At 34.0% G+C, this 14,098-nt stretch overlaps 3 protein-coding genes across 3 annotated transcripts in view; 1 reads left to right on the forward strand and 2 right to left on the reverse strand.

Annotated features, from left to right (window-relative positions):
- Positions 1-14,098, reverse strand: part of LOC6642254 (discoidin domain-containing receptor 2) — a 180,986-nt gene that overhangs the window by 15,167 nt on the left and 151,721 nt on the right. The gene's annotated exons all lie outside the window — the stretch shown is intronic.
- Positions 4,178-5,086, forward strand: LOC6642250. Its single transcript, XM_023176045.2, has 2 exons — positions 4,178-4,289; positions 4,352-5,086. The coding sequence occupies exons 1-2, from the start codon at positions 4,287-4,289 to the stop codon at positions 4,973-4,975; spliced, it is 627 nt and encodes a 208-aa protein (XP_023031813.1). The 5' UTR covers positions 4,178-4,286; the 3' UTR covers positions 4,976-5,086.
- LOC26529936 (ficolin-2) lies at positions 5,259-6,499 on the reverse strand. Its single transcript, XM_023176044.2, has 3 exons — positions 6,390-6,499; positions 5,782-6,327; positions 5,259-5,714 (listed from the first exon to the last, which is right to left on the reverse strand). Exons 1-3 carry the CDS (start codon positions 6,497-6,499, stop codon positions 5,573-5,575), a joined length of 798 nt encoding a protein of 265 aa, XP_023031812.2. The 3' UTR covers positions 5,259-5,572.

A 14,098-nucleotide genomic window follows, 5' to 3' on the forward strand; every position in this document is an offset into this window, starting at 1 on the left:
GGCATAGACCTGACACAGACACGCTTCACTCACCCCCCTCCCTCTCTCTCACTCACTCTTTTTGTATCTCACCCCATAGTCATAATTATTGTATACTGACCCCGGAGCATAATTGCGTTGGTCATTTAAAGGCAAATCCATTTTGAGGCCACCCTAAAAAGCAGGCGAACTGTTGGTCGGTTATGGATTTGGGCTTTTTGTCAATTACAAATGCGACCCCAATTGAAATTTGGAAACGCGTTTTGCGTTTGTATGAAATGAATTTCACTGTCATTGATTTGCAATTATTACTAAAAGCCAACAAGCTAGCTAGCTAGCTATCGGCCCTTGTCCGTTCAAGCTAATCTAGACACACAAATCTGTGAGAAGACCAACGACAAAAGGGGGTTTGTGTTTGGGGGGAAGTTGTTGTAATAACCATGGCAGCAGCAGTTGCCACAATCTCCAATCTCTATCCAAAAGCCTCCAATCCCCGCCAGCCTTTTTCAGTCTATGGACTTTAACTTGTCGCGCGACATGAAACGATTAAGCCAGAAATGCTTTTAGCCATGCCATTGGCTTGGCTCCATCTCGTCAACGTCGTCAACGTCGACCAAAGTTCTCACTCTCTCCCTCCGTGGGTTCTCTATGTATGCAGGTTCGAGGTGTTTTTGGCTTCACTTTGCTGGGGTTTTGTCGTTTGGCTTTGGTCAAGAGAACTCAAAGCTGGGAAATGGCAGCATGTGTCACACAAACATATACATATATGTATATATATTTATTCTATATATATATACTTATGTCTCGTGTGATTGATCACAAATTTTCGAAAGTAATTAGTCGTTTGCCTCCTTCCATCTCCAATTTACCCACTCCAGTGGTTGCCAGCAAGAAGCGTCGAGACGGGCATTAAACGTAATTACTTCGTAAATAATTCGTCGGTCATAGAAGGTCCCTAGCTATATGGTATATATGTTGGTATATGTACTAGAGGTGTAAGTGGGTGATAAACAACACAAAGTCAATCAAGACATTCACTTTGATATAGATAAGCTAAGAGCAATGCTTTAAGACTCTGCCACATTTTATTTGAAACAACAAACATAATTTTGAGTCTCTTTTTATGCCCATTGCAATAATTGACTTTTGAGCATCCCAAATCTGAAATTTTCTATCTTCTTGTTCAAAATGGCTCTCTAAGAAAATAAATTTTGCTAATGCAACGAAATAAAGCTTAAAATGTTGGTTTGTTTTATCAATTAGAACAAAAATATATATTAAATTTGAAACATGTTTACAATATTCAACCAATTTGATATGGACTTCCCTTATCACTTTACAAATTGATAAGAATTTGATGTTGTATCATATTAATAAATAAATCATATTAGAGTTAAAAAAATGTTTGTAAAATTCAAGTAAATTGAAGAAAGTCACTGAAAATTTGTTCTATTGTCCTTGATGCCAATTCGTTCATTTTGTCTAGGCATAAATCAAAATGGGATCTACACCATAGTCCTCTTTTCTCAAACTGTCGGACCGACCAACCACATCCAAAGCATTGTTTGCTAGGATATTCATTATGATGATGGTTGGCACATTAAAATTCAGCATAATGTTGAATTTAATTAACCTTGCCAATGTCCGGGGATCTCCAGCTTCTCAATCACCCATACTCTCATAACCATCCAGCCACCCTCAGTGCATGTCCTGTCATTGTAATCAGTTTTCTTTTCTTATAGTGGGTTGAAATTGCAACCCCACACACAAAGGACAGAAACATCTCTGGCCTTTTTGGGTGCCAATAATGACGAAAAACATATGCAAGTCGGACGGTAGAGAACTTAACGACAACTAAATCCAATTATAAGCATTTCACTGCAAGGGATGTGGTTGGGGGCAATAAGGCAGTCATGGGAGCAACAGGAGCAGCAATGGCACTAGCAGCAGGCACACGTGCGCGCAACGAATTTTTGGAATATATTCACGAAATATTCACGGATTGTGTGTTCTTGATGGAGATGGAATGGATGGGGGAAAGGAAAGGAGTCGAAGGCGATGGGGGGGAGGGCCAAAATGCAATGCAGGCCGCCCGCAGCGTTGCATAAAGGTTTACTTTTCATTTACGCGTCGCGAACAAAGGTACAACCCTTACAACTGCAATGCACCCATAGACCTCTACACACACACATATACACACGCACATGCTGAGAGTAGTGTGTACGAGTAGATGGGGGTAGATGTCAGATCCTTTGTGAGGTCCTTACCAATCTCTAGCTGTACCGAAAAATTGTAATTAAACTTAATCCGCTCAATTTGAAACGCACACCGAGTTGCCAAAGTGCCTTTCGCTTTTACTTCTGTCATTTTCATATATGAATTTTATGAATACACTTTACTAAGCGGGTATAATAAATCATAAGACAGTTTGTCGAATTATACCTATAGAATACGATCCGATACTTATAATTAAACGAATTATAGACAAAATCTATGTATGTAAGTCAATTACTTCGCAAAAGTCATTTTTATTCAGTTGGAATTTGTCTACAAATTTTGAATTAAAATTGCAAATTTGCAGCCAAACTAAATTATTTCTATGAAAGTGCAGTCACACAAATTCTGAAATTAATTTGCTTTAACAAAAATTACAGACACTTTCCAGACCAATAAGGGTATTCCATAGTTCGATTTTCAGTGCGACCTCTTGATTTTAATTAAAATCAAGCAAGAAAAAATGAAAGGATTCTCGAATCCTTGCATTTTATATGCCCAATGGCATTCAAGCATTAAAAAAATGTGCATAAATTATTGAATTAGTGCGTTTGCAACAAATTTTCTTTTCACTCTTTCTCTTTCTGAGCCATTTTAACGTTACTTCCTTCTTCGGAGCAATTTTCACGCCAAGTGCCATTAATAAAGAGAGGGGAAAGAAAAAATTGTTAAAGCATAAATTAAGGCGCCAATGCCACACTTGTTTATAATTTATGCATTGGGTTGACTTTGCTTTGGTTTGGTTTTTGGGTTTGCTTTTCATTTCATTTATTTATAACAGAACGACTGCCAAAGGGCTGCGGCAATTAGTTGCCATCTCCTTGGGGATGTTTTAATTATCGTATTGTATTTTGTTGCTATTTTATGCTTCCGATTTAATAATGCAAATTAATTCAAGGAGTTGCATAAAAAAAAAACAATTTTCATATATATATATATATCTTTATTTTTTTGTAATTGTTTTGATTTTATACTTCTTTTCTTATATCGCTTGGCTGAAGCTGTATCCTTTTGTTTGTTGGTTTCAGTTTTGTGGTTGTGATTTGATTTATGGAAATTTTGCAAATGGGTGTGGCTGTTAAACTGATTTATATGACAGATATATATTTATAGACTCATATTTATACAGAGGTGGGTGCAATTTGTGTATCAATTTAGATAAAGGATTGTTGCTTAGCTTTAACAAATTGCGAGAAGGCAAAAGGTAACAGACAACAAAATAATAATACCAAAATATCTATAAAAACATTGCAAGTTTAAGCTTTTATGTTACAGTAATCCAAAGTGAACAATATATCAAAATTATTTGTTATAAAGTTAAAAAACCTTGAGCCCTAAGGCCAAAATTAGCGAAGTTATTGGTTATAAAAAGAATTGTTTAATAAGACGTCTCCAAATCTCAATTATTTGCCTCATTTCGTTTAGTTTTAGATGAATTATCTTTGAGATTTTTCAAGTTCTTATGATCCGTTAAAATTAAGCTATATAATGCTTCCTTTCTTGTTTTAAAGTATAAATAATAAGTCCAAAGTTAATTGCCAGTGGATGTAGAAAATGTTTATTATCAAAAGAATTGAGACTTTGTTGTTAACTATATTTAAAATCTATTTACTCTACAGGCCAGATCTTTTACCAGATGGTTATGGCTATAACTCATTAACAATCAAAGCTAAAATTATTTATTTTAAAGTTATTCTATAAATAACTTTTTTAAAGTATATTTTGCAAATAAAACTAATTTTTAGTTCCATATTACAAATTTAGAGGTCATTAATGATTTAGTTGCCCTTAGTTCAGATGATGACAGTTTGAGTCAATGTCGGATCTATGTATAATTGAATAAATCAATAGATCTTTAATCTCTTTTTTAGGCAGGTTAGTGAGCTGGATATTCATAAAATTTTTCCATCATTGAAGCATTGATTTGACTTTCAAACCTATTTATAAGTTACAGATTGAAGTTCATATATAGATGTAGAAAATTTTCTTGTTTCAAGTAAGAAATTAAACAAATTTTCACATCTTTCGAAATTATGGTAAGTTTTAGTTCTTTGTTTATTTGCTTTGTGATGGTAACCAATCAAATGCCTTGAAATAGAATGTCTTTGGCAATTTGGATTTGGATGTGCTCTATAGCAAACCAGTGGAATGTCCCGTTGGCAATTGTAATTCCCGGATGGCCCCAATGGAGTTGCTCGCCCATCTGCTAATGCGTCATTGTCCTCAGGAATCAATGCTGGAGATAAATGCCAATTGGCCAACGCTATACGAAATCGAATTAGCCAAATTGACACCGGGTCGAAATCATGTTATCGCTGTGATTGCCTATGCCGGACCACCGAATCCGTCACGTAGTTGCCCTGTGACACCTGAGCTGCAAATTGTTCATCATATGCCCATGCTGATGTTGCTCTACATTACTCCACCCGAACCGGATGTCGAACAGGCCTATGTCTTTTATCTTGTCAGCCCGACAGATTCGAGAAGTGTGAATGCTCATGTAACACTTATAGACTGTACATTTACCCATGAGATGCGGGGTTTGCGCTGCCTGAGAAACTCGCTAGATGCCCCACTGCAGAACAGTGACAGGTTACTTCATTGCAATACCGATTATCTAGTTTACACGGCCGAGGACATACAAAAACTGTGTGAAATCGGTAAAAAGGAGAGTATATTTAGCAAGATCATACTCTATGGCCAGCCCGACTTGTTTGGTTAGGATCTGCAGTGATAAATGGGCTATACAAATAATTAATATGTAAGAAATATTTTTATTTCAATTGTAACATGTAAAGAGACATTCGCTTTATTAAAATGATAAAAGAAACTACTTGCCAGTGTCTTTTAAGATTGGTTTTAAAACACACTAAAAATTAGATATTTGAAGAAATTGTGTGATTGGAATAATTCTAGATCCTAAATCAGAGAATAAATTATTGTTCGTTATGTATAATTTAATAAGTATAAAATATTTAATGTAGTAATTAGTAAAATTATTTATAATTTGAACTTTTGACTTGGTATACATAGAATATAATATAATGATAAAGTTAAATATTGAATTTTAGGTTGTTAAAAATTTAGAAAAATGTTAAATGTTATGTTAGCAACATCAATTTTATCGGGCTTTTTCAATAGTTTTTCAATTACTTTAATGTTTATCTCAGGGAAAATAGTTAATAACATGAACAAACTCATTAACAAGGAATGTTAATTTTTTTTTTCCCGAAATTAATCTCGAGCTTTGTCATTCGAAAGATTGAAATATTAGTTTGATATTTTAGAGAATTACTTAATTAAAAAGTAAGTTCTTAGATTACAAACAGCGACATTTTGGTCGCACCATCATTTTCATTGTTTTATATGAGTAAAGACTACCATGCCAACCATGCCAATACATTCCTTTATAATCCATACTGCTGGCATATGTTCCTGAGTAATATATTCCAAATAGATTACTGGGAAACAAAAAAAAGAAGAGATATACAGAAGAATTTGGAGTTAGGCTTAATTAAATTAATATACCTATTAGTACAGGAGCTGTACCACCAGGCACCTAATCGAGTTAAAGCGCAGTTCTCATTGGTCGAATCGTTATCGCTGTCGTAGGTCGAAAACTTGTGGTCCTTCTGTGTTTTTAATGAATCACCGGCATCTCCAGTATAGGTACCTAGTTTCGTCATTTTGTACAACACATTTTCATTTTCAATATAAAAATCGTCGTATTGAGCGAAACGAGTGACCCCTGAGAAATCCTCCAAATAAATATATAATTCATGGGTTTGCGACTTTGTAATAGCATGCAGTTTATCGAGACCTATAAAGAAATCTCCTGACAGATCTCCAAAACCTCTTGTGTATTCCGTCCAATTCCTAAAGAAATTTAGATTTACATTCGACCGGCTGGCGATTACAGTCCAACCTGCTCCCGCAATTGTAGCATCGCACATAACTGGAAACGGATCCAGTCCTGGGACAGTAATTTCAAAAATGCCTTCTATTCCAAAATTATGTGGACAGGTTGTTAATACAACTGTTTCATTTTGGCATTTTTGGACATTTTCCAATAAACTGTTTTTGGATTTACTGTACAATAGAGTTGCATAAATTTTTATCACAATTTTTACACTTACTTATCATTCGATGAATTTCTTTTCTCTCTCATAAGTACATTTGATTGGAGTGTGAGGCACTCAGAAATTGCGAGGCACAGGAATGCAAAGAACAGGCAAGACACTATCATCGTGACTGTATTATGACTACTAATTTATGTTGGAACAATTTCTGTTTATATACCCAAGAACCAAGATAATGAATGTCCCATTTTTAATTTTATATTTTCAACGATGCCCTGACTGGTGCCATTTTTCTGATTATTATTTTTATATTTACACATGTATGTACATATACGTATGCATGTAGGGCGGATCCATGTTCCATTTTCAGCTAAAATCATATACATACTTAAGTCGGATTCTATAAACAGACTTTTACTATTCTTCATAGCGACTTCAATTAATTCCTAACTCCCTCTTGGAAGTATGAGGGTTTTGGTTTGTTAGGGTATATTTTTTTTTTTTTAGCATATATGCTAATTAATAATTAATAAAATTAGTTTTTAAAAAACATGAATCAGAATTTGAGCAATTATTTTTCAAATTATCTCACTTATCCTTATAAAACAAAATCTCAAAAGGTGAAAGTTTCTTAGAATTCTTTGGAGAATCACATTTTGGTAAACTTTTTGTTTTGCACCATTTCAATTGACCCGCCCTAATGTACATACGTTAGTGAATGACATATTTATAAATGTGGAGAAAATTGTAAGATAAATTTTTAAGTTCCCCTCGTTGAGCTTGATTCCATCAAATTTTTCAAAGGCACTGCATATAATATGTGGTGCCGGAAGTATATATAAATATACTTTATACATATATAAGCAAATTTATGCGAAGTCCGTTGTTTTAATCTAAAGCTAGATAATGTTTGCAACGATTTTAGTAGACCCACAATAAAACAATAACAAATTGACCCGTGTGACGGTTGTTTTGCTTTTTTTTTTTTGTTTCTGTATACATATATTGAAAACTTTTTATCATTGGCCATTGAAAAAACTCGATGCTCAGTTGATCAACACGATATCAAATAGACAAAATATTATTTTAATTTGTTTGAGGGATGAACTAAGATTATTTGTAAATATTTAAATAAAAAACATTTACATTAATTTAAATAATATTTAATACAAAAACACCTTTTTCCTTTTATTCTTTTTAAAAAAGTATTCCAGTTTAGCTTCTAACGAGCTCAACATTCATCGGGCGAGATATGTTGACCAGGTTTTTGGTTTTAAAAATTTGTCACATGTATGTATGTATAAGCCTCCTTAAATTTCAAATTTTCTTTTTTAGTTTTCTGATTACGTATACGCTACGTTGACATAGGCATATATGGACTATCAGGCTTAAGAAACTAACTTTTTTTTTTAAATTAATATCTGTTTGAATAATTATAGAGTGTTTAGCATTTTGGAATTAATTCTGAGCATTAAATTACCAAATTGAACTCAACAACTTTTCACCGTCTAATGCAAAATTATTAGCATTAAAGTTTACATAACTTTCTTTTGTTGATTTATAAATCACAGAATTAAAACAACCATCACCCCAATTCTTCCATAAATGTTTCAAATGTGTAACAAATTGCCACAACAAACAATCAAGTCACCAGTTTACTATATATTTTTCTTTTTCTTTGGTTTTGTTTTATTTTGCTTTATATTCTTATGCTACCCTCGAGCAGCATCTTTTCTCTCAGCACTTTACACGTACCAAACAATAACAAAAGTAAGTAGTCTATATAGATATATATGAATGTGTATACATACATATATCTTGACTCATATAGGGTGGGGGGCGCATGGAAAAAGTCTCTTCTAGAGAGAGAACTTCGTTTGGTTCGTTTGTAGCACAAGTGTTTTGCAGCTTTGCAGTGATTTCATTAAAATTTTACTGTCATAGTAAAAGTTTTATTATGAACTCGAAAGTTGTTGCTATTCTGCGTTTTGTTGCTGCTGCAGAAAACGTGAGTCAAAAACAATTCCGAAACATGTTACATATTAAGATAAAGCAATGACTCATAGATACCCTGCACTAAACTGAATCGTTGCTTCAATTTAATTGGAGCATTCTGCATAACGTAGAAATATGGAAGTGAAAAAAAGTTTATTTTTTTACACATCAATTTTATGTAAATGAAGATTAGATTAGGCAAAAAATAATTTGTTAATTGTGCCCAACATTTTCTTAACATAAATATACCCATATCGAAATATATATTTTAATAGGTATCAAGATAGCAAAGAAAATAAAGAAACAAACATCAGAGTCAGAATCAGAGACAGAGACAGAGTGAAAAGTCAGCCCAGGCTTGTTCAGCTTATATAGTAATTATGTTCTTGTTGTTGTTGTTGTTGTTGTTGTTATTTTTCTAGCTGTCCAGACTCTTATGCCCCAGACATGCATATGCAACAAGCTATAGCTAAACTACACTGGGAAAAAAAAACCGTAGGGAGCAGGAAACTTTATTGTATGCTTTCCAATCAATTACTCAGAGGTTGTATTAAACTGCGACTTAAGTAAAATAAAGATAAGAAAAGTAATCAAAGGGTTACAGAAACCCAAAGACAAGTAAGTTTTGTTATAGATTAGCTCTAGTAAGTTCGATTTGCTTATATGAATTGGGTGTACTTGATTAACAATATAAATTTTTAATTAGCATACATTTTGATAACTATTTAATATAATTTGGTATGCATCTCTTTAATACTCAGATTACTCATTTAAACAGTCATAAATGTAATATTGCTATTACATATTTGAATTTCTAGCTAATTCGTACAGTGTTCTGTACTTGCCCTTTCATTCAAGATATAGTATTTTTTTTTCGTTATTCTCTGTAAATTTTCTTCATGTGTAGCATTAAACATGGTGGGGGGGAAAAAAACTACTGCATAAGCCAGGGCGTCTTCCTTGTTCTTCATCATCTTCGTACAGTCCAACACCTCGACGACTGTTCTTTCACTCACCATCTCGTCGCCCTTTATCGCTCTCTCGCTCACTCACTGAATATGCGCTGCCTCTTGTCTGCTTTTAGGCTAATGTGCTCATTTTATGCAAGCTTGCGCTGAAAAGTATGCAAGTAGATTTTTTTTATGTCCCCCAACGGCAACAACTTTTCCATTGTTTATTGTTGTCGCTGTTTGTTGTTGTTGTTGTTGTTGCTGCTGGTGTTGTGTCTGTGGTGCCTGGCAAAATGCAACAGCTTGTGTTTATAATTGAAATAATTGCAGAAAGCAGACATAATTATATTCTTATAGTTGTTGTTGTTGTTACTGCTGGTTAAGCCACGGCTAGTCCAGTTCTTATACTTTTTTCCCTTCTTGTCTGTATGTTAGACTGGAAAATTTCTTAATTTTTCGTTTCATCGTTTATAGAAATGGAAATTTTTAGTTGTTCCTCTTTATATATATATATGTATATATATATTTAATTGCTTGGCCATCAGGGTAAAGCTCAGCTCATTTCCAAGCAATTACTTTAAAGCCATGTCATCTTGTCCTTCTGGTCATCGACTTGAATTCCGCTTTGAATATCCCTTATAAGCCGCCTTTGGGCGCATTAGCCGCAACAATTTCTCAGAGTTTGCCGTCGCCTAATAATCAACCCTTTTGCAGCTAAGCAAATAACTGTGTGTGTGTGTGGCAAATGCAACACGAAATTTGGGAAAATCCACGGACCAGGTAGAGAGAAGCGAAGCAGATAAACTTCAAAAAGCGCCCGAAAAGCGGCTTAAAACTTCTTGAGGCCAACAGAGGCGGCAGGGAATGAAACGTTGTGCTATGACAACATTGACAAAAGGAGCCCGCGGATGCAGTGATAAAGACGAGACGCCTGTGTAAGGATGTAGGGTAAGAAAGAAAAGGAAGGAAGCAAGTAAGGAAGCAAGCCAGAAGAAGAAGAAGAAACAGAAGAAGAGAAGTGTAGAAGGTGAATTGAAAGGATGAGCACAAATTAAGCATTGCCATGGAGGAGGCAGACGCCACCTAAGATGATTGATTGAGCTTTTAGTTAAATTGCGCAAACGGCCAGCCAAAGCGCCTGGCCCGTACAAGGGACTTAGCAGAAAGTTCCTCTTGGCCATCTTTGTACACCGCCCACACCTGAAATCCCTTCCACACCCCCATTCGCTATAGTCTTTGCTTTTATAAAGTTAGAAAATGTAGTTGTTGCCAGAGCAACAGCTTCGGGCTTATGTCTGATGTTGGTTACGAAAATTATTTTCACGGCAGCTGCTACATTGGATACACATCATCATGATATTTAGTTAGCTTGTCCGTGTGCAGAAAGTTACTCTTACATAAGGTAACATTCATTTTGTTCCACATCTTAAATATCAATTATAATCTGAATGATCTTGTATTAAAAAGGACCTAAGATCCATTATAACAATATGTTCTGGAATAAATAGAATAAGAAAGATTTTCAAAGAATCTTTTGAATAAATTAAATTTGTAATCTACATACTATAGAAGCTTAGTATAGTATAGCATTAAAAAAGAGCCCTAAGCCATAGGCCACATACATTCTAATCCACATGGGAAAACACAAAAAAATCGGTAATCTGCAGGTGAAAAATGAGGCTGGATACCATTAAATTATGGGATGAATTTCAAAAGGTTCCAGAACTTAGGAGGAAAGGTATCTAATAGCTATAGTAAAACTATTAACAATTTTATACAAGATTTTTTCTTAGTAATTTGTCCAAAGCATCATTTGGATGAAGCAGTTCTGTTCTTAGACTTCATTGAATTCTTCAATTTAATTATAATAGGAAATAGGTTTTGAATTAACTTCGACAAATTTGAAATGTTCCCTTATGTTTTTCTATAATTTATATTTTATAAATTATCTCTCAAGCTGAGCTAGCGTTCAATCAAGAGACTTATATTTATTTTCCTTCAAAATAGATGATGATTCTTTTATTCTTTATTTAGGATTTCCACACTAGAAAACATTGTAAGAATGTTAAATATTTTCAAGAAAATTTAGTTTAGTTTGCCAATATGCCAATATGAACTAGTTATTGGTAGATAAAATGAAAGGCTAAACCCGATTAAGAGTTGCAACTTTTTATTGAATCCAAAAAGGTTATAATTTTGCTAATAATACTGCTAATATGGCCTAACAAAAGAAACAAATATATTCGTAGGGTATTTATCTATGCATTATATACATATATGCATATACATATGTATAAAATATTATGTATATAAGACTATATAAGCTATTTTCATAACTTTTCCAATTCCCAGTAAACCGCAACTTGAGTTCTTCATCTGATTCTGTTTATATTTTTTTGTACATTTTTTGTTGTTAGTTTTTAACGTCGACTTGAGCTAAAAGGTAAACTTTGCCAGGTCTAAAAATAATAAGCAGGCGTAAAATGCGTTAGGAAATTTATCTTAATAGGCCACAGAAACCGCCAAGACTTTGGCTCAGACCGCCGAGACCCACTGACAGCTGCGTTTTTTTTTGTTTTCTTCTTTTTTCAGGGGAAAAGAGAGAAAAAGATGGTGGGAATAAAAGTTTTTCACGGTGCGTGGGCTGCAAGTGATAATCAAAACTTTGGCAGTGTGTGAGTGTAAGTGTGTGTGTGTGTAAAAAGGTCCTTTCCCTATCCTGATTTATTTTGCCACTGATGTATAATTAAATTGGAATGAAATGAGGGTGAAATCAATGTAACATTTATAATTTTTATTATTTTTATATAGAATTCCCATAATTTATAAATTCAAAAATCCTTTCAAATAATATAAATACGTATAAAAAGTTTAACAAATTTCAAACCATTCTGAGCAAATGTCATTAACTTTTAACTAGAACTTTAAGAATCGATTGAATTACTTACTGCAACTAATTGGAAAGAGTATGGAAACTTTGGCTATATCGAAATGTCAGACAGTCTCTGTGGTTTTCCTTTTTTTGCTAGACATATCTATTAGTGCATTGCTCTCTCTCCCTCTCTTGTTTTCTTTCTTGCTGGCTGACAACAACATTAACGTCTAATTCCCCGGAGTTAGAAATTCATCAACTGCCACATAATCCAGCAAATTTTTCAGCACTTAAATTTGGACATGACCTGAAAGTTCTTTTTTTCCCCTCCGTTTGTCCCTCTTTCATTCTATCAGTTTTTTTTCTTTATTTTTTTTTTTTTTTGGTATTTATTTATTTGTGCTGTTGCCTACTTCGGGGCGCTGCTAATCCCTAAACTGTCGCAAAACTTTCTCAGCAACAAACAAAAAAAAAAAGGCCAACAAAACTTTTGCAACAGATAAAAGTGCAAAGTTTGTGAAAAAATGAGCGAGCAGCAAGAAAAAAAAAACACAGAGAAAAAAACAAGCAAAAATAAACCCAAAATGAAAGCAAAAGAGAAAAGTCCAGTCGGGCGAAAATTACAAACATTTTCAATTATCAAGGCAAACAAGGACCTTGATGTATTGTCTGGGCACTCATTATAACATTACCGTTATATAATTACAGCCTTGATGATTGTTTATTAAGTTAAAATGATGCTGCCGGTACTTTTTTTTGTTGTCTTTGCGGCTGATAAATGACATCAGCAGCCACAGCCGCAGCAACAGCCGTAAGAGGTTTTGTCTGGACTGTACTGTCTCACCTGGTTTCATTTTTCAAAAGGCCTCACAAAAGACAATGGCCCATACAACAGAGCAATAGAGGAGAGAGAGAGAGAGAGCAAGAGAATGGGAGAAGTTTGGATGGGGATCTTTTCATTTTTCATAACTCCTTGCGGTAGGCTATCATTTGTGTTAGTTGCTGTTGCTTTTGATAAATATTTTGTCCAAGTGTCACTGTCAACGGGTTTTGTCCCTCTTGATTGAAGGCAATTAGAGAAACTTCAAACTTTCTATGTAAGTGTGTGTCTCTGTCTACTCTCTGGGGATCTCAGGACTGTTTTTAATTAATTAATCACATTAAATATATATATATAATAAAAAAAAAAAAAACAAAATTGTCAAAGCAAACTATTAAGATCAAAGATAAGTAACAAAAATAATGATGCTAAATGTTGCCACAATTATGCCTCGCTGCTCGCTAATGGCTGTTTGAAAATGTTGGCAGGGTGCAGAGGTTGGGCATAACTAATATTCTTGCGTAGGCTTTTTGGGTGCGTCTTAGACTGGAGAACATTGGAGTCAAGGGACACAGTCAGCATGGGTTTTTTTTTTGCGCTTTGTCCAACAGAAACATTTCAATTAATTTAATAGGTAAATAAGGCACAGTGTTTATTCATATATAAGTCTTATGATAATGTGATGAGGCGGTGGTTTAACAACTTCTGGGAGTGGCAGATAATCAAAAAAGAAGACTCTATAGTCTTAAGCACAAATAGTGCTTAGCCAAATACGGTCATACTTAAAAAACAACAACTAATTTATAATAGGCCAGCAAAAAAAAGTAGCTCTACTACATCAATATCTATCGAATTAGCCAATAACTAACGTTGACTCATTTTGATTCAATATTTGCTTTGGTCTTCATAAAATATTGATATTTTTTGTTGGTAAGCTAAAAAAATTGTGTGCCTGCATATTGCTAAGAAGAAAATGCTACCTCAATTTAGGCTTTAACTTTTGTAAGAAAGAGTTGCCTATAAGAAGATAAAAAGGAGATGGAAAGATAGTAAATAGAACCGTAACTAATAAAGAACTTTCATTATATTTTATCAAAAAACTCTGCAACTTTTAAAGCCACCCACTTTT

The sequence above is a fragment of the Drosophila willistoni genome (genome assembly GCF_018902025.1).
Source record: "Drosophila willistoni isolate 14030-0811.24 chromosome 2R unlocalized genomic scaffold, UCI_dwil_1.1 Seg167, whole genome shotgun sequence".
Classification (NCBI taxonomy): domain Eukaryota; kingdom Metazoa; phylum Arthropoda; class Insecta; order Diptera; family Drosophilidae; genus Drosophila; species Drosophila willistoni.